Below are 18,348 nucleotides of genomic sequence, written 5' to 3' on the forward strand. Positions count from 1 at the left end.
TATCAGAACTCTATTAAATGTTAAGCTCTGACCTATGACATAGAAGCTGAAAGCAATTCAAAACATTTCTTATAATATAAACCATTAATTTATATCTTCACAACTTGCATTTATATTTTAAACCAGTTTTTGAGATCCTCGAAGCTTATAAGCTTTTATATCCTTAGAACTTTATATATGTTAAGACATTCTTGGGCATTGGAGAGATGGCTCAGAGGCTAAGAGCACTGACTGCTCTTCCAGAGGTCCTGAGTTCAATTCCGAGCAACCACATGGTAGCTCACAACCATCTGTAATGAGATCTGGTGCCCTCTTCTGGCCTGCAGGGATACAGGCAGACAGAACACTGTATACACAATAAATAAATAAATCTTAAAAAAAAAAAAAGACATCATTAGACCTTTAAAACTTGCATAGACTTTCATATCCTAAGACCTTTTTTTCAGACCCATATTTAAAACTTTATGACTTATTTAAACATTCATATCTTAGAACATTTTCTTAAAGATGAGCTAACAAGCTGGCTATAGCCTTGTAGAAGAATCTGGTTGTCTGATGCTGCCAAGCTGACAGAGGTATAGCCAGCCTAGCCATCAATACTATCAGAGATTTTAGAAGGATAAAATTATACCCGAGTACAGATGAAGCAGCTTCTGATTCTATTAAAAATGACAGGGACCATTACATTCCCAGTTAGCCATCCCAAGGTCTATATAGTGGTGGAGGCTTAAGTATCAAAACAGCATAAATCTTCAGCTCCAAGTCCCATAAGGGGAGAGTTTTTCTTCAGCAGAAGGACAAGGGGAAAGCTGACCTTATTTGTCTAGGCCAAAGGGTTGTCATCCATTCTCCAGTGTCCTGCTGCTTGTCCACAGTCTGGGCTGTGTCCTGGAGGCAGGACTTCTTGCCCTGTGGCCCGCATTGCCATAATCCAAGGGGAGACATTGTGGTGCCCAATAATCTTCATTGGAGACCTTGAGTCTCTGCTAGGATCTTGGAGTCTATGTCTAATATAATAAGATTTTTAATCAAGATTTTAAATGCCATATTCTGCAGAACTCTGAAGTATGAGGGCTGTCCAGACATATCTGAATAGACAAACATTTGTTTCTAGTTACTTGTTTTAAGTTCAACCTTGAAAACACTTGCAAGGCACTAAGTAAAGCTCATCCCTGTCATTAATTAAAGCAGTCCCATAGCCTTATAAATTTAAATCTTTTAAAAAGTATTCTTAAAAAGGATAAAGTCTCTCAAATGTCTTCCTGCAGTATCAAAAATAAAGTACCCTCTTTTACTTCAAGAGGAAGAAAACATGGCATAATCATAATCAGTATAAGGCAAAACCAAGCTCCAACGCGTAAACAATCCCCAAGTTCAACATCTGGGATTCATTCACAATCCTTTTGATTGTTTAATTTAGAGGCTTGGCCTAAAACATTTCTTTGACCCCACCCTTGACAGCATATACATAGCTTGCCTTCTGTGAGAGTCACCAGGACCTGAGGCTGGTCCTCAGATGTCCTTCTGTACAGCACAGCCAATCAGAGGACAGCTCTTCTGGTCCTTTGCCCCTTGTCCATGTCCTTCTCCCTCTGCTTCCTTCCCCTGCCTTGAACCCATGTCTCCTCCCTGCTTTCCCTGCTCTGCACTCACCATGCCTCCCTTTTGTCTCCCTTTGTCTCTCTAGCTCTCCCTGTGAGTGCAGGCTGCTGCCACCCTGCAGATTCAGCCTCAGGGTTCAAATCCCAGTCAGACTTCTGCTGCCTCTCAGGCTGCTGCTCTCCAGCTCTCAGATGCTCCTCTTACCTACTGGAGGGCTGAGCCCTTCTGGAAACCTGGGCACTTCCCATATGTGATGCATATACATGGAGGCAAAGCAGCCATATACATGAAACATATTTAAATCTTTTTAAAACAAATGCCAATAGAATTTCAGTCTATTATTAGATTTCATGCCTTTTCCACACAGAATTTTACCTGGTTTAAGCTTGCATAGAACTTATAGCTGCTGTGACAATCCCTGTGAGTTCATTTGTGCAACTGCCCTGGTGTGTTCAGAAAATATGTTTCCATCACCTCTGTCCCTTATACAGTCTTTTGCCCTGACCCCCCTTTCTCAAGGATCCTTGAGTTTGGGGTAGAGATGTGTTGTATGTCCCATTGAAGGCTGAGTTGCAACAATCTTATTCTCTGGATGTTGGCCATTTGAGCAACTCTGTTAATTGTCACCTGCTGCAAGGAGAAGCATCTCTGACAAGGTTGAGAGACGCACAGATCTGTGGCGACAGCATTGAAGTTGTTAGAGTCACTTTAATTCTATGTCCATTAAGTAGAGGATGGGAGTGGATTTTCCTTAGGGCCTAGGATTTGTCCACACACAGGTTCTTGGACCATTTAACAGTACCAGGTGTGGGTTCCATTTCATGGAATGGGCCTTAGAATTTTGACATTTTATTTATTTATTTTTAATATACATATTTAAAATTTGTATGTGTATGGGTGTTTTGCTTGCACATATATTTGTGTGCCACATTCATACTTGGTGCTCACAGAGGCCAGAAGAGGGTGTCTTTGTGGTGAGCCACAAGAATATGTGGATATAAGGAGTACAGCTGTATACAATAAGCTATACCTTGACTGACCAAGGCTCTTTCAAGTTGGAAGCCATTTACCACAGAATATTTAGTGTTATTCAGCTTTAATATTCAGCTGCTCCTTGTGATGAATTTGTGTGTTCAAAATTCCCATAGAACGTGTATGTGTGAGCATCCTGCTTAGGCCTGTACTTAGATAAGGTCACAAAGGCAGGGACTTCTGCCTCTGAGCTCCCTGCTCCATTTAAGCATTTGAATTGGGTGTCTGCCTTTTGCAAATTTCCCCTTTAGCTAGGGCCAGCTGCAAACAAAGCACTGAAGGACTAACAGGTTACAGAACAGCTGAGACCATACTTGCCTTCAGGCCTACTGGCACTCCAGAGAAATTGACTGAGAACAAAGGAGGTTTTTACACATCCAGGTACAGGGAAAGGTGGAACAGGATTCCTGGGAGACAGTACCACAGGGCCAGAGATAAGGGAGGAAGACAGAGATTCTGTAGAGGGTAAGGCAGATCTCTTGTAGAGTTTTTTGAGAGCCAGGAGTAAAGAGCTAAGTAGGCAAGATGGAGGACAAAGGAACAGAGGATGAAGATGAGGTCAAAAGCATAGGATCTTACTAAAACTATGAGGACAGGAAAAATAGGCACAGAGAGGTGGGGCCCCATCATCTTTCTGGAGACTTCAAATTCACGGAACAGCCACTATATTAAATGTCGAGGTTTAGGCAGTGGTAGCACATGCCTTAAATCCTAGCATTCCAGAGGCAGAGATCCCTTTGTATCTCTGTGATTTCAACACTGTAAACAGAGCCAGGCAGTGGAGACACACACCTTAATCCCAGCACTTGAGATCTCATTTCTTGCTTGGAAAAGACACATGCCTTTAATCCCAGGAAGTGATGGCAGGGACATAAGGCATGAAAACCAGGAACTAGAGTTTTTTTTTTTTTAAAAAAAAAAAAAACTTTTAGTCTTTTGAGCGGCAGTTCAGCTGAGATCCATTTGGATGAGGACACAGAGGCTCCCAATTTGTGGAAACAGGAACGGCTGAGAATTTGGTGAGGTGATGTTAGCTGTGGCTTGTTTTGCTTCTCTGATCTTTCTAAGGCTTTAACTCAAATTTATGGCTCCATATATATATATGTATATATATATGTATATGTATATGTATATATATATATATATATATATATATATATATTTACTAAATAAGACCATTTAGAAATTCATCTACAGAGAGGAACTGAATGTGAGGATGGAGCTGAAGCTGTGTAGACAGAATTTTGTCATAGAGGAATAAAGTAAACGGACAAAGAGTTTGGTGAATCTAGGTTCATTAACCCGATGTTGGTAGCGGCTCTTCTGGGCCCCTGGGAAGAGTATTGTTAAGGCTGGTCCATGAATAATAATCGAGATGTCATATCCTCTGGAACTGGAGTTACAGGTGGTTGTGAGCCACCATGTGAGCACTGGGAATTGAAACCCAGTCTTCTACAAGAGCAGCAAGTTGTTTTAACTGCTGAACCGTCTTTCCAGCCCCTTGATGATTCAGATACAACTGTACTAAGTAAGGCTCTGAAGAGTTCAGATTTGTTCAAGACCCATGTTGAACACACAGCTAACACAAGGCTGGAGTCCAAGTGTGACCTGAAAGTCCATGTCCCGAATTCTGACGAAGACAATCCTTTCAGATGATTCAAACATAAGAATCCAGAAATCTGGCTTGTAAAACATCAGGATAGGTTGACTTAAAGAGACTCTCAACTTTATCCTTTGTTCTCTTTAGCCCCCCCCCAATATATAAATAAATTAAGAGGCCGGGCCGTGGGAGCACACACCTTTAATCCATGCACTTGGGAAGCAGAGGCAGGTGGAGCTCTGAGTTTGAGGCCAGTCTGGTGTGCAGAGTGAGTTCCAGGACAGGCTCCAAAGCTTCACAGAGAAACCCTGTTGGAAAAACCAAATAATAATAATAATAATAATAATATTAATAATAATTGATGTTTCTAAAAGCAAGGACTCATTGACCACTTTCCTAAGGAGAAGGAAATAAAAATTGTATCAAAGTGCCCTACCCCACCAGCTCCACACGGGGGGCTGTCCATTGGGAAAGGAAGGTTCTGGACCTCAGGAGCCCCTGACACAAGAGGCAGCAAGTTTCCCCCCGAAGATGATGGCTCCAGTGACCTGGACTTGGAACAACTCATGGAAGACACTGGAGAGGCAGAGGAGAGAGGGGAGTCGCAGCAGAGGGATGGCTCGGAGGAGTTCCTGGCGGGCCTCTTTGAGGAGTACTGTGCTCTGGTCCTTCTACTGCTGACTGCCTCTCATTGATCCTGAGCAGATGTTGAATGTCAGGGTTGGTGACCTGCCCCATGCTTCAGGTCAGAGCTGTGCACCATGGGTAATAAAGCAGGTCTCTGGGTCCACTGCTTAGGCTGTGCTTCCTTTCATGTCGCTATGGCAACCTGCCTTCTCTGGAGGGTGTAGGAGGCTGGGGACAGCAGCAGGACCCAGGCCTGGGGGATCCTTCAGAAAAGCATGTCTGAGCCATGGCTCCCTGTATTCTTGGGAGCAAGATGGCCTTAGGAAAGCATTGTAACCATCTAGTGTTTAGTTCCCTGTCTCACACCATCTATCTAGTTTGTTGCTGATGTCCAGTGTGGTGGTCCATGGGAACCAGTCACTGTGTGCTGGTTATTACCCTCCCAGATGTGGGTGTACATCGAGTAGACTGGCTGCCAGCATTTGGTGCATCCCCTGAAATGGGCAACCAGAAAAAAGTGATAGAGGAGGGGATGTGACTCTTAATTAGATTCATTTAGGCAAATTCTGTGGATTATTTTATTTTGTGAGAATGGTCTGGGAAGTTAAAAAAGAGAACTGGGAATTTCTGATTTTCTCTGAGCTCAAATGCCCTGACCTGTGAATTTCTGTCTGTGGCCATGGGTATCAGTGACCGATGAGATTTTGTATCTGGCTGTGGGTATCAGTGGAAGCTGGGAGTCTTCCTACTAGAAACACAGGTGACTCTGAGATCGTCACCCACACCCACTCATTTGGAATTTACGATGGAGTACAAAGTCACTTCCTGGGTGTTCCCATGGACAGGCTGGCAGGGTGGTATTCCTGGGGAGGTTGGGCTTGACGGGCAATGGAGGCGTACACGATGTTGTTATCCTGCGGGGACAAGAGGTTGGATGGCAGCAGTGCAGCTGTGGCCACCATAAAGCAGCAGCTGCAGCCTGAGTGTCCTGCCCACACCTGCAGCAGCTGCAGCCTGAGTGTCCTGTCCACACCTGCAGCAGCTGCAGCCTGAGTGTCCTGCACACACCTGCAGCAGCTGCAGCCTGAGTGTCCTGCCCACACCTGCAGCAGCTGCAGCCTGAGTGTCCTGTCACACCTGCCCTAGCTGCAGCCTGAGTGTCCTGTCACACCTGCAGCAGCTGCAGCCTGAGTGTCCTGTCACACCTGCCCCAGCTGCAGCCTGAGTGTCCTGCCCACACCTGTAGCAGCTGCAGCCTGAGTGTCCTCTCCACACCTGCAGCAGCTGCAGCGTGAGTGTCCTGCCCACACTTGCCCCAGCAGCAGCCTGAGTGTCCTGCTCACACCTGCAGCAGTTGCAGCCTGAGTGTCCTGCCCACATCTGCAGCAGCTGCAGCCTGAGTGTCCTGCCCTTCCTGCAGCCTCCACCCTTCTGCCTCCTTCTTCAACATCCCTTTAACTTCCCTCAGGCCTGAGTCAGAGTGGCTTACCTTGGTGTTCACTTTGAGGTCCATATATTGTCCTAGAGAAAAGGAACACAGAGTGCTGAAGTCAAACTGTGACAGGAAGGGAGACAGATGCCTGGGAGTTCCAACAGTGAGGTGAGGACATGGTTACATGGGAGGGACAGGGTGAAGGAGGGAAGGGAGAAAATATAGAGGGGTGCTTATGTAAGTGTGGGGTCTTGGGAGAAGATGGCAGCGAGGTTGGGAAACAGGAAGCTGGCAGAATTTACCTTCAGGTTCAACATTCTCAGTGTTTTCAATGAGGTCCCTGCACAGGAACAAATGGACAACATATCAGAATCTGGACAGGAAAGGGTTAAGACATCAGGTGCTGGGCTGCAGAGATGGCTCAGTTAGGTAAGTGAGTGTCACATAAACAGGAAGTCCTGATTGCAGACCCAGGACCCACAGGATGCTGGATGCTGGAGAAGCAGAGACAGGCAGATACATCCCTGGAGTTCAATGGCCCGGACTAACAGATGAGCTCTAAATTCGGGGACAGACCCTGTCTCAAAAGATAAAGTGGAGGGCTGGAGAGATGGTTCAGCTGGCAAAGTGGCCACTTCACAAACATGAAGATTTAGATCCCCAAGGACCCATGTGAAAAAAGCTGGACATGATGTGCCTGGAGAGTGGGGATGGAGAGAGCAGGATCCCTGAAGCTCATTGTCTGGGCAGCCTGGCCCCACTGATGACCTCAGGTTAGAGAGAGACCCTGCCTCAAAATAAATATTGAATAAAGGTGGGAGAAAGAGGGTGGAGACACTACATAGACCTCTGGTCTCCACATACAATACAGGTGCATACACACACACACACACACACACACACACACACACACACACACATACACACACACACCTCAAACATGCAGGAATACAAAACAGAATGGAGAACAACTGAGAGACACACCATTGATCTCTGGCTTCAACACACTGGGCCCATGTGGATGTGCACCTGCACATGCACACACACAGGAACATAAAAACACACACAGAACTGGGCATGGTGGTGCATGCTTGTAATCTCAGTGCTCAGGAGGTGGAGACAGGGGGACACTGATGTCCACTGACCAAGCAACCTGGGCCAACTGATGAGTTCCAGACCAGTGAGAGACCTTTTCTGAACCAAACCAAACCAAACCAAAAGAAGCCAAACAATAATAACAACAATAATAACAAAAATTCAAAACCCAAGGTGAAATGACTTCGTGGGTAAGGCCAGACCATGAAGACTGACAACTTGAGTTTCATCCCAAGGATCCACAAGGTGGAAGGAAAGAGAAAGCTCTCAGAAGTTGTCCTGGGATCTCCACATGTGGGCCATGTCAAGTCATAGTCACACACATGGATACACATGAACACAAACATATAAAATGTAATAAAATAATTATTTAAAAGAGTGGATGACACTGGAGAACACACAAAGACACACACAGACACAGACACACACACACGCGCGCACCAGGAACTGGTTCATTCTGAATGGTCTCTGCCATCCTCAGTGACTCAAGATGACATCACGGTGTTCGGCCCTCAGCATTAGACTTTCTCTGGAAGAGAATGAGAGACCATTGGGAAAGTGGCCTGGCCGAGGTCTCTAAGCACTAGCTGAAGGGGAGTCATTCTAGGAAATGGGCATTCCCTGGGCAGGAGAAGAGACTAGAAATAGGAAGAACCGAGTCTATTTTCTCTCACTACATTGAAAACTAGAAGGCAAGAAAGTTTCAGATCTCCTGGTAGGTGCTCAGGATGGGTTCGGTAAGAAAGGACCTGAGACGGGACTGGAGGAAGGGCATCTGGCCAAAGAAGCCACAGGGAGAGGAGAGAGGGAGGAAGCTGGGATGCAGTGTTGCTAGTGGATGCTTGAGTTATCTGCACAAGGCCCTGGGTTCCATCCCAGCACCTCATAAACCGGGTGTGGTTTGATGCCTGTCCTTCCAACAGTTGGGAGGTGGAAGAAAAAGATCAGAAGTTCAAGGTCATCAATGGCTACAGAGTGAGTTTGAGGTGAGACTGGACTAAATGAGACTCTTTCTCAGAACAAAGGTGTTGGAGAAGGAAGAGTCAGAGCAGGCCATGTACAGTAGGAAAAGAAGAGGCAGGAGAGAAGGGTGGAGAGGTTGGGAGGTGGAAAGAAAAGGGTAAGAGATGTGGAAGATCTGGAACAAAGGATTCTGGGGCAGCAGGGCTCACTGACCATAGAGAAAGACAGAGAGAAGAAAGGGAAGGATGAGAGAGCTGTTGAATCCAGGCGGATGTTTCAGGCTGAGAGGAAACAGAGACAGAGAGGGCAGCCCAGAAAATGGAAGAAGAGAGGGAGGAAGACTGAGGCCTAAAGGGGGTGTTGTTCTGGGAAGGAGACTCCTGAGACCCTGCACTCCTTGTCAGTGTGTGAATCTGGTGCCTGAGGAGGGAGATGTCATAGGCGAAAAGGAGGGAGCAGACAGGATGAGTTAGTGGTTAGGGAGATGTGAAGAGCCCTGTGTGTGGTTCTCCTTTTTTGATGTTATTTGAAGGGGCTGGAGGGATGGCTCAGTGGTTAAGAGCACTGGCTGCTCTTGCAGAGGACCCGGATGGCGCTCACCTGGCTGGGGTTTCGGCTTTAGTCCTCTGTCCTGTGGGGAAGAAACAGTGTCAGTGTGACATCAGTGCTGATCCTCCATCATCCCTCTCAGCTGTCCTCTGTGTGCAGACCACCTTCAGAGGACATGGGAGCAGAGAACCTGCCCCAGGCAGTCAGAGAGGAGCCTGAGCTCCCTCTGCTGGGCTGTGTCCTACACAGCAACCTCCCCAGATCTCTGCTAGGTCCATGTCCACCCCTGTCTCCTCTGCTTCCTTCACCAACCTTGAGTTCCCTCACTCCACACCTGCCTCATCTACTCTGCATTTACCAGCCTTCCTTTTTGTGCCTTTAGAGACCGTCTCTTTCTGGATTATATTTCCTCTACTGGTCTGTTTGTCTTGGTCCATACTATGCTGTTTTAGTGATTATAGTGTTTTTTTTTGCCACTTATTTATTACGTGGAAGGATGAGCCACAGTTTGTATGGAGGTCAGAGGGCAACTTGCGGCCATCAGTTTCCTCCACCATGTGTCTCCAAGGCTTGGACACTGACATCTTTTACACTCTGAGGGCTACCGTATTCTTTAGAAAAGACTATTATTCATTTATTTATTTTTTATCTACAGTAGATTTTAAAGTTTTTTGTTATTGTTTTGTTTTGAGAATTTTAAATTTATGTGCACATGAGAGTAGATGCCTGTGGGATTCAGGAGAAAGCTTCAGACAGGCCTGCAGCCAGAGTTACAGGAGGTTGTAAACTGCCTGATGTGGGTGCTGGAGCAGAACTCAGGTTCTCTGCCAGAGCATCAAGTGCTCTTAACTCCTGACCCATCTCTCTGTGTTTTCTCTTTTGAGTTTTAAGTACACTTTCCTTGGTTGTTTTTTGTTTTTTGGACAGCTCTGTCAGATCCACATACGCACTTCAACTGTAACCGCAAATCAGCTGGTCAGCCCACCGCTGTGCAGGTTTGAGGGAAAAATCTTCACCACAGGCTCACCTATTTGGAATCTTGGCCATACTGGGGAGGTTATGGACAATTTAAGAGGTGCAGCCTTCTGGAAGTTATGTGTTACTGTTATGTGTCATTTTAAGAATATATTACTGCAGCTTACTTTGAGCTTTCTCCCTGGTTTTCTGCATGTGTTGAAGATGTGACTTCTCAGTGTCCAGCTTCAGCTGCCCCTCCACTATTAACCTTCCTTCTGGACCACAGGCCAAATCCAATTCTTCCTTCCACAAGTTACTTTTGATCTCGATGTTTTACCACCACAGTGGAAAAGTAACCGCCATTACACACTCTCCAACAGACTTCCTCTCTCTGTCCCTATATGTCTTGGTTGTTTCACCAGAGTGTTTCTCAACACACTTAGACTTGTTCCTGTTCCCTGGTCCCCATGTCATCCATCTAATCACTGAGTGTTTTCTTGAGGTCTTCCACACCCAAGGATGACTTTGAACTACTGATCCTCCTGCCTGCCCCTTCCACACACTGGAGTTACAGACATGCACTACCACACCAGGCTAATCACAAAGTCTGAAAGCTTTTGCCTGGACATTTTCCTGGTTCTGGCCATTCATCCCCATGTGCAGCTCCACTGTGGCAAACTGACACAGCCTGGTCCCCTCCAGTCTGTTCTCCACTGAGCCATGACTGGACTGTACGTTCACAGACTTAACCCTGCAGAACCTCACTTGAGGAAGTGAGGTTAGCAGTGCAGGGCTGCAGTCACCAAACAAACCACAGCAGCAAACAGACCCCAGGTACTCTAAGCTCAAGCCCACAGCCTGACTGGGGACTCAGGAGGAGGCCGTCATGGATCTGCCCTGGGGAGGCAAGAATCCACCCTTCGCTATTGCTCCTCTAAATCTGACCACCTTGGTTCTTGTTAAAGATAAGTTCTCTCACTGATACACTAGTCTCACCAGTTAGGCCAGTAAAGCAGCCATCCTCCCTCAGGGATCATCTGCCTCCACCTCCTCAGCACTGGGATCACATGGATTGTGGTCATGGAACCTCTAGCTTGCATGGCAGCACTTTCCTGACTCAGCCATCCCCTGAGGATTCGCATCTGTGCTGTCAAAAATCACCTTGGAGGACTCTGGTGTGGACTGTTCTTGGAAACTCTCAGGAAGTTTTGTGGGGTGCAGTCTTGGACCACTTACCTTTCCTTCTCCTCCACCCGAGGAACACTGTCAACCCCAAAATCCCAGCCAGGAGTACAGCAGCAGCCACTGCCAACCCAACTCTGGTTCCCAGATCCAGGATCAGATTATTTCTGCCCATCTTGCCTTCAGAAGTTCCTGTGGTGAGGCTTGGAGAGGTGGTCCTGGGGGCTGGGAGGAGACAAAGGAAGTCAGCATGGAACTTCCCTGGCAGGCATGATGCTCTGAGGATGCCTCTGCTGCACTCCTTGCCCCTCAGACTACTGAAGCAATGGACTCCGGGGAACTGGGGTCACCCAGGGAGTCTCATGTTGGAGAAGGAAAAGGCTGAAGTCTGGAGACAGCCAGAGGAAGAACTGGTCTCCCAGAAAGAGAGTTCACACAGTCCTGAGATCAACCTGCAGCAGAGACTGGACAGAGACAGTGATGGCTCACTGGGGCGGGGCCACACCAGACCTGGGACTGCTCAGCTCTGCACATGTCTTGTCTTCTATTTAAGCCTAAACCTCATGCCAGTGCCTGTCAAAGCCCCAACTAGGGAGTTGTCACTGAACCTCCTTGTCCCTCTTCCCAATATGGCCATGCTGAGTAAGCCTTTTTCCTCTGCTTTTTACTCTGACCGTCTCTTTCATTGTCCTGTTGATGACAGAATGCCAAGCCTGGCTTGTTAGAGCTGCGGGGGACCAGGTTCTGATCCTGCACTCAAGTAACAAGTGGGTTTTTATTGAATGGGGGATGGGCACACATGGGTATCTGTCTCCTTTGGGGGGTGCGGGATGAGGAACAGCTCTTTGAAGCTCACACAGGAAGAAGAGAACATTTGCTGAGGTTGAGAATTGGGTGAGCAAGGACAACTCTCTATTTTCTGGTAGAAATGTCCTCAGACCCTCATGTCATCCCTTAGAAAGAGCTATCTCTATGTCACACAGATCAAAAACAGTCGTTGTCTTTCTTGTTTGTTTGTTTGTTTTTTGTTTTTGTTTTTGATTTTTTTTTTTTTGAGACAGGGTTTCTCTGTGTAGCTTTGGAGCCTGTCCTTGAACTCACTTTGTAGATCATGCTGGCCTCAAACTCACAGAGATTCGCCTGGCTCTACCTCCCAAGTGCTGCGATTAAACGCATGTGCACCACCACCGCCTAGCTAAACAGTCATTTTGTAAAAACAGTTCTTGTTAGAGCAAAAGTAGCCGGCAAGTGTGGAAAATGCTGCTCTAAAGACCTGAGTTATTGAATGGAAATCTCAGGAACGGGCATGGCTTGACTCCCTATTGGTTATGGGTCAGCAAGGTCCAGAGATCCCTTGTACAATATAGACTACTGTCATTGCTCTTGGATGCCCACCATAGCTAGATGGTAAGAACCTGTTGCTGAAGACACTGCTTGATTTTGATGCAGATATGGTCAAAATTCATTGTATAAATGCATGAAACATTTAAATCATTGAACACTACTTAAAATCTTTTTCCATTTATTTTATGTATGTGTGTAGTATATGTCTGTGAGTGTACATACAGGAACCTACACACACAAGCAGATAAGCCTGTGTACACAGACACACACACACAGACATACAGACAGACAGACATACATACATACATACAGACACACACACAGACATACATACATACAGACACACACACACACACAAATGCACACACACACAGGATAGATACATGTGCCTGATTATGCATGTGGAGGCCACAAGAGGCTTCTGGTGTCCTCTTGCAGCTTTCTCCACCTCTTCCTCAGAGGCAGGTCTCTGTAAAGTGGAGGCTTCAGAATCAGCTAGGCTGAAAGCCAACAAACTCTGCAATCCTCCTGCCTCCACCTCCTTGGAACTGGTGTCGCAACATATGCAGGGACACCCAGCTTCCTATGTGGGTGTTTGAATTTGAGCTTTGGTCCTCACAATCACAAAGCCAATGCTCTGAAACACTCTTAACATTTTTTTAAAGTCCGTGTAGCCCTGACTGGCCTTGACCTTGTTGTGTAGTTAATGACATGAAATTCCTGATCTCAGTACCTCCCAACTACTGGGATTACAGTTGTGTACCAAACCACTTTAAGAAAGGCCACCTTGGGCTGGAGAGATGGTTCAAATGGTTAAGAGCACTGGCTGCTCTTCAAGAGGTCCTGAGTTCAACTCCTGAAACTACATATATCACAATGATCTATAATGAGATATGGTGTCCTCTTCTGGCATACATGCAGACATAAGGCTGTATACATAATAAATAAATAAATATTTTAAAAAAAGAAAGGTCACCTTGGCTGGCAGGTGGTGGTACCAGCCTTTAATCCCAGCACTCTAAAGGCAGAGCTAGCGAATCTCTGTATGTTAGAGGTTAGTCTGGTCTACAGAGTGACATCCAAGACATGCACCAAAACAGATCTTTATGAGCTCAAGGCTTGTCAAGTCTACATAGCAACTTCCAGGCCATCTAAGGCTACATAGTGAGTCCTTGTTGCAAAAAATTTCATTTTTGTTGGTATAAATGTATGTAATATAAGGTATATCATTTGAACTCTGCAATATACAGCTCAGTGACTCACAGCACATTCATTCTGTGTAGCAGCCACCATCACTATTCAGTACCAGATGTGCACGCACACATTGATGTATACATATATATTACCTTCTCTCCCAGAATGTCCCAAAAGAACAAAGCAAAAAACAAAGGTGTTGGAAGTACAGTGGTAGAATACTAACACAGACGGGAACAGTCTCATCAGCCATTGACAAGGACAAAGTCAGACACTAGGAAAGTGTGTCCTGAGGGAGGAAACGACAGGTCAGCACCGAGGAGATGCCTCAGTCCTCAAGTACCGGCCTTGTGTCCTGGTTAGTTATTTTGTCAATGTGACACAAGCTGTAGTTATCTGGGAAGAGGAACCTCAACTGAGAAAAGGCCTCCATCATTGCCCATAGGCACGTCTGTAGGACATTTTCCTGATTGGTGATTGGTGTGGGAGGCCCAGCTCACTGTGGGTGGTACCATGTCAGGGCAGAGGTCCTGGATGCTATAATCCAAGCAGGCTGAGCAAGCCATGGAAAGCAAGCCAGTGAGCAGCACCCCTCCATGGCTTCTGCCTCAGTTCCTGCTTCCAGGTTCCTGCTTGGAATTCCTGCTCTGACTCCCCTTGATGATGGAACGTGACTGGGATGTGTAAGCCAAATAAACCTTTTCCATCCCAAGTTCTTTGGTTATGGTGTTTTTTTTCACAGCAGTAGAAACTTGAACTAGGACACCTCTGGATCACAAAGTCCTGAATTGCATCCCCAGGGACCTGTGTGTGTTGCCATGCACTTGTAATCCAGCACTTCAGGGGGAAGACAGGCAGAGCCCTGGGGTTCACTGCCAGCTGGCCTAGAGCATTGGTGAGTTCAGCCCAGAGAAATACAGAGAGAGAGAGAGAGAGAGAGAGAGAGAGAGAGAGAGAGAGAGAGAGAGAGAGAGATCATCTGAGGTCTTTTTGCTTAGACACCAAGAGAAAATTGCAAAGCAGAGTACTATTGAATTGGCTACAAATATGAAATTATGGAAAGAGAATTAATAAGCCAATCACAGGGTTCTTTTCAATACTTGTTGCACATTTTTCTCTGGGTGTGATATCTTTGCCCTAAATGAGGATATTTTGCATGGATAAAACATTTCTTTTGAGGGCTGTGCATGCAGCTCAGTGGTAGAGTGCTTGCCTAGGGTGCTTGAGGCCCTGAGTCCATCTCAAGTGCTGCACACAGGAGTGGTCACACACCCTTGTGATCCCAGCACTTGGCAAGTGGAGGCAGTAGAGTCAGAAGTTCAAGGTCATCCTTAGCTATCTAGTAGGTTTGAGACCAGCCTAGAATACAGGTGATTCTGTCTTTAAAAAAAATGGAAATAAAATAAAAATGTCTTTTTATCATTAATTTTAATATTTTAAAAACAATGGGCTGGAATATTCAGTAGTTAATTAATTTTAAAAATACCGATGGAAGAAGTCACAGTGGAAGTGAGGTGTAACTCAGTGGCAGAGCCCTTGTCTAGTGTGCGTGTGACCTTGGGGACCATCTGAAGTTCTGCTAAAGGAAGAAAAACATGGTGTGTCTGCCTGAAGCAGAGAAAGGCATGGCTGCCTTAGATTGATTGTTCTACAAGTGCCTAACAGATTATCACCAAGGCTGGAGACATTAGGAAAGGAGGAAGAGGGAGGAGGTGGAAGAAGAGAAGCCATTTAGGGAAACTTGTAGGAGACACAGGAAATGGAGATGTAAGGTGCCTGTCAGTTCTGCCTGTGGTGTTTATCCTGAACCAGCACAGGGTTAAGATGAGGCATGGATTGCCAGGGGAGGAGGGTCTAACCTGGAAGGGCCAAACCCACTTATCACCTGCACTGCTGAGAATTGGCAATGTAATTAATGATGATTGTTGTTTGACTATTAATTTTATAATTTATTTTCTAAAAATGTATTTTTATTAAATTTTTGCACATACATGCATGAATGTGTGTACATATGTGTGTCTGTGTGTGTGTGTTTGTGTGTGTGCCAGATGTTAACCTTGGGCTTTCCTTCCTCGTATGTCATACACATTATTTGTAAGACAGGCCATGAAAACACTTGTAACCACAACACTGGAGATGGAGGATCAATAATGCTTCGTAGCCCATCAGCCAGCTGTAAACAGTGAGCTCCAGGTCAGTGAGAGACCCTGCCTCTAGGGAATGAGGGAGGTCTTACAGGAGGACCCCCAATGTCCACCTCTCTGGTTTTCCCATGTACAAAAATATGGTACATGTAATACAACATACACACACACACACACACACACACACACACGAACCCACACACGCATACTCACACCATATAAACATGCTCCACAAAATCAAGATATAAGGCAGGCAAGCAATAGTGTGAACTCCACAGAGGCCATGTGTCTACTGGTTGACAGCTGTTTGGAGGTAAAGGGTCCCTTTCTAGGCCTGTTCCTCACCAGCATGACCTTGGGCAAGGGTTGAATTCTGCTGGTCTCCCTGTCTCTCTCTGTACAATGACCATGACAGTGCCCAGCAGTGGTGACAGGTGGCTGGTGTAATGTCCACACAGTGACTAGGCTGGGCCTGTGTGCACTCTGTGTGGAAGCTGCAGTTACAGATGCCATGGAGGAGGAGAAGTGACCAGAGAACCTGATCATGGTGAGAACATGAGGGTCTGTGTGGGAAGATGGCGGATGGGGAGGAAGGAGGGGAAGAGGGAAATGAGGGAGGGAAAAAAGAAACTGGGGCAGGGAGCCATGAGGAATGTGTCCTAGAGACTGGTGAATTGGGGGACCCAGAGGAGGAGGGGTTCACGGGACCAGAAGGCACTTACTATGGAAGGCACGAGATATGGTGTAAAGTCTAGATCTAACGGAGACCCTGACACAGGACCAGGTGAAGGCTGCTCGATCCTGGAGAGGCCAGATCCACATGGATTTGTGTCAACGAGGGTGGGGTGGGCAGGGCGGTAGTCAGTTTGGAGAAAGGAGCAGGAGACTGGGCCATCTGGGAAGAGCTGAGGCTGGGGTGGGGTGGATCTGAGGGCAATGAGGGGCAGCTCAGAGAGAGCAGCTAAGGCTTGGGGATGGTTGTGGGGAAGAGGAAAGGTGGAGTTGTCAGAGCTCTGGGGAGGGGACAGAACACACGAGAGGAGTCTGTGGGAAGGGACAGAAGTGTAGGATCTCTAATGACATCTGTGGTACAAGGAAGCCAGGGTCACCAGGGCCTGACCTGGGATGTGCTTACGATGGGTGATGGTGAGGTTGGTCCCAGGAATGGACTGAAACTCCTTCATGCCTTCTTTTGTGTTCAGATGAACTCGGCAGAAGTACGCTGTGTGGTCCTTCTCCTTCAAGTCCAGGATTCTGAGGACTCCGGATGTCTGAGGCTGTGTCCAGTTCAGGATGAGACGGTTCTTGAAATGCTCATGTATGAACCCCGAGAAGGAGTTGTAGATATATTCACCATGGAAGTGCTTCCATCTCCAGAGAATCCTCATCTGTGGATCCTCTGCCAACTCCCAGGGAAAGTAGAAGGAGAAGGGGATATCGATGTAGCCACCCTGGACACCAGAAAGGCATGCTGGTTGGTTGACCCAAATGACATTTTCTTTGTTGAATCCTGCTGAGTTACCTGGGAAAGAGGAGGAGAATCTAAAGACTCTGCAGTGGATGTGAAGGACAACCCAGAGCTTCCTGACCCTCATCCACAGGCAGGTGTGGGGCACAGGGCAGCACTGTCCCTGTGTCCCACTGCCCCATATAAGACAGGACAGACAAGGATGTGTTGGGCTGGACCCACTCTGAGGATGAGCTCTCTCTTGTGGCACAGAGCACTGGCTGGCTCCTCTAGCAGACCCCTGTCCACATGACAGCCTGCTCTTCCCAGCCCCACTGGCCCCTCCTGTGGTTAGGGCAGAGTCCCTGCTAACAAGGTCCCCACCACTCACCAGCTTGCAGACAAGCAGCTGACATCAGCAGAAGCAGGATCCAAGTCATGGCCTGATTCCCTCCCGGAAGTGAGACCAGCAGAGCCATCAGGCAGGAGAGGAGCCCTGTGCACGGACCCTGGGGTGCTCAGGAGTCAGGAAGAATCGGGGTAAAGGGGCACACAACACAAGGGCCTTCTCATGTGGAGGACAGAGTGGGGCAGGACCTCCCCATCTCCACCTTTTTTTGACTAACAACTTCCTTCATCTTTCTGGCTTCTTCTTTCCCATGCTGCAGAAGATCCGCCCTGTGGTCACTGACAGGATGGCCGGGCCCTTTAACCCAGCCCCCATTTTTAGCTGGAAGATATGGAACTGGCCTCTGTATGATGGGCTCTCTTCCCCTGTCTTATCCAGTCTTGTCCATTTCTCATGTGGTTTGTAATCACTGTTTCCTCACCTCCAGATTTCCTCCACTCCTGCCCTCCCCCTCCTCATCTATTTCTCATAGTGTCTCTGATCATGCTGGTTGTCTGTCTGTTTGTCTCTCTAACAACCTCAGGCACAGATGTATTCAGTTTCTGCTCACTTCAGATACAGCGAGGATGGAGGTGATGAGGAAACACATTGCGTCCCCAGCCCTAGCTTGGTGTCTCCACCACCATCTGCTCTTTGTCCTCTTCTTGTCCTTCAGAGACTCTTCAAAGCACCCTGCAGAACCAAGGTCCAGTGGACACTCTTGCCCTGGCCTGCTCGCTGCTGCCGAGTCTGTAACTGCCCTGGGCTTCCTGGGTGATTGTCTCCCTCCCC

General features: G+C 47.1%; 1 protein-coding gene across 2 annotated transcripts in view; it reads right to left on the reverse strand.

Annotated features, from left to right (window-relative positions):
- LOC121825494 (paired immunoglobulin-like type 2 receptor alpha) overlaps positions 1 to 18,123 on the reverse strand; it is a 47,778-nt gene extending 29,655 nt beyond the window's left edge. The window contains exons 1-7 of one of the 2 annotated variants that reach the window (XM_076560275.1): positions 17,560 to 18,123; positions 16,842 to 17,243; positions 11,094 to 11,264; positions 8,952 to 8,982; positions 6,596 to 6,633; positions 6,351 to 6,382; positions 3,796 to 4,542 (exon numbers count right to left, since the gene is read on the reverse strand). In XM_076560275.1, the coding sequence (XP_076416390.1) occupies positions 4,405 to 4,542; positions 6,351 to 6,382; positions 6,596 to 6,633; positions 8,952 to 8,982; positions 11,094 to 11,264; positions 16,842 to 17,243; positions 17,560 to 17,647 (900 nt within the window). In that variant the 5' untranslated portion in view covers positions 17,648 to 18,123 and the 3' untranslated portion in view covers positions 3,796 to 4,404. Of the gene's footprint in view, positions 1 to 3,795; positions 4,543 to 6,350; positions 6,383 to 6,595; positions 6,634 to 8,951; positions 8,983 to 11,093; positions 11,265 to 16,841; positions 17,244 to 17,559 lie in introns of those variants that run through there. The other variant, XM_076560276.1, reaches the window with a different exon arrangement.
- Positions 18,124 to 18,348: the final 225 nt, after the last annotated feature.

The sequence above is a fragment of the Peromyscus maniculatus genome, chromosome 23 (assembly GCF_049852395.1).
Source record: "Peromyscus maniculatus bairdii isolate BWxNUB_F1_BW_parent chromosome 23, HU_Pman_BW_mat_3.1, whole genome shotgun sequence".
In the NCBI taxonomy this organism is placed as follows: domain Eukaryota; kingdom Metazoa; phylum Chordata; class Mammalia; order Rodentia; family Cricetidae; genus Peromyscus; species Peromyscus maniculatus.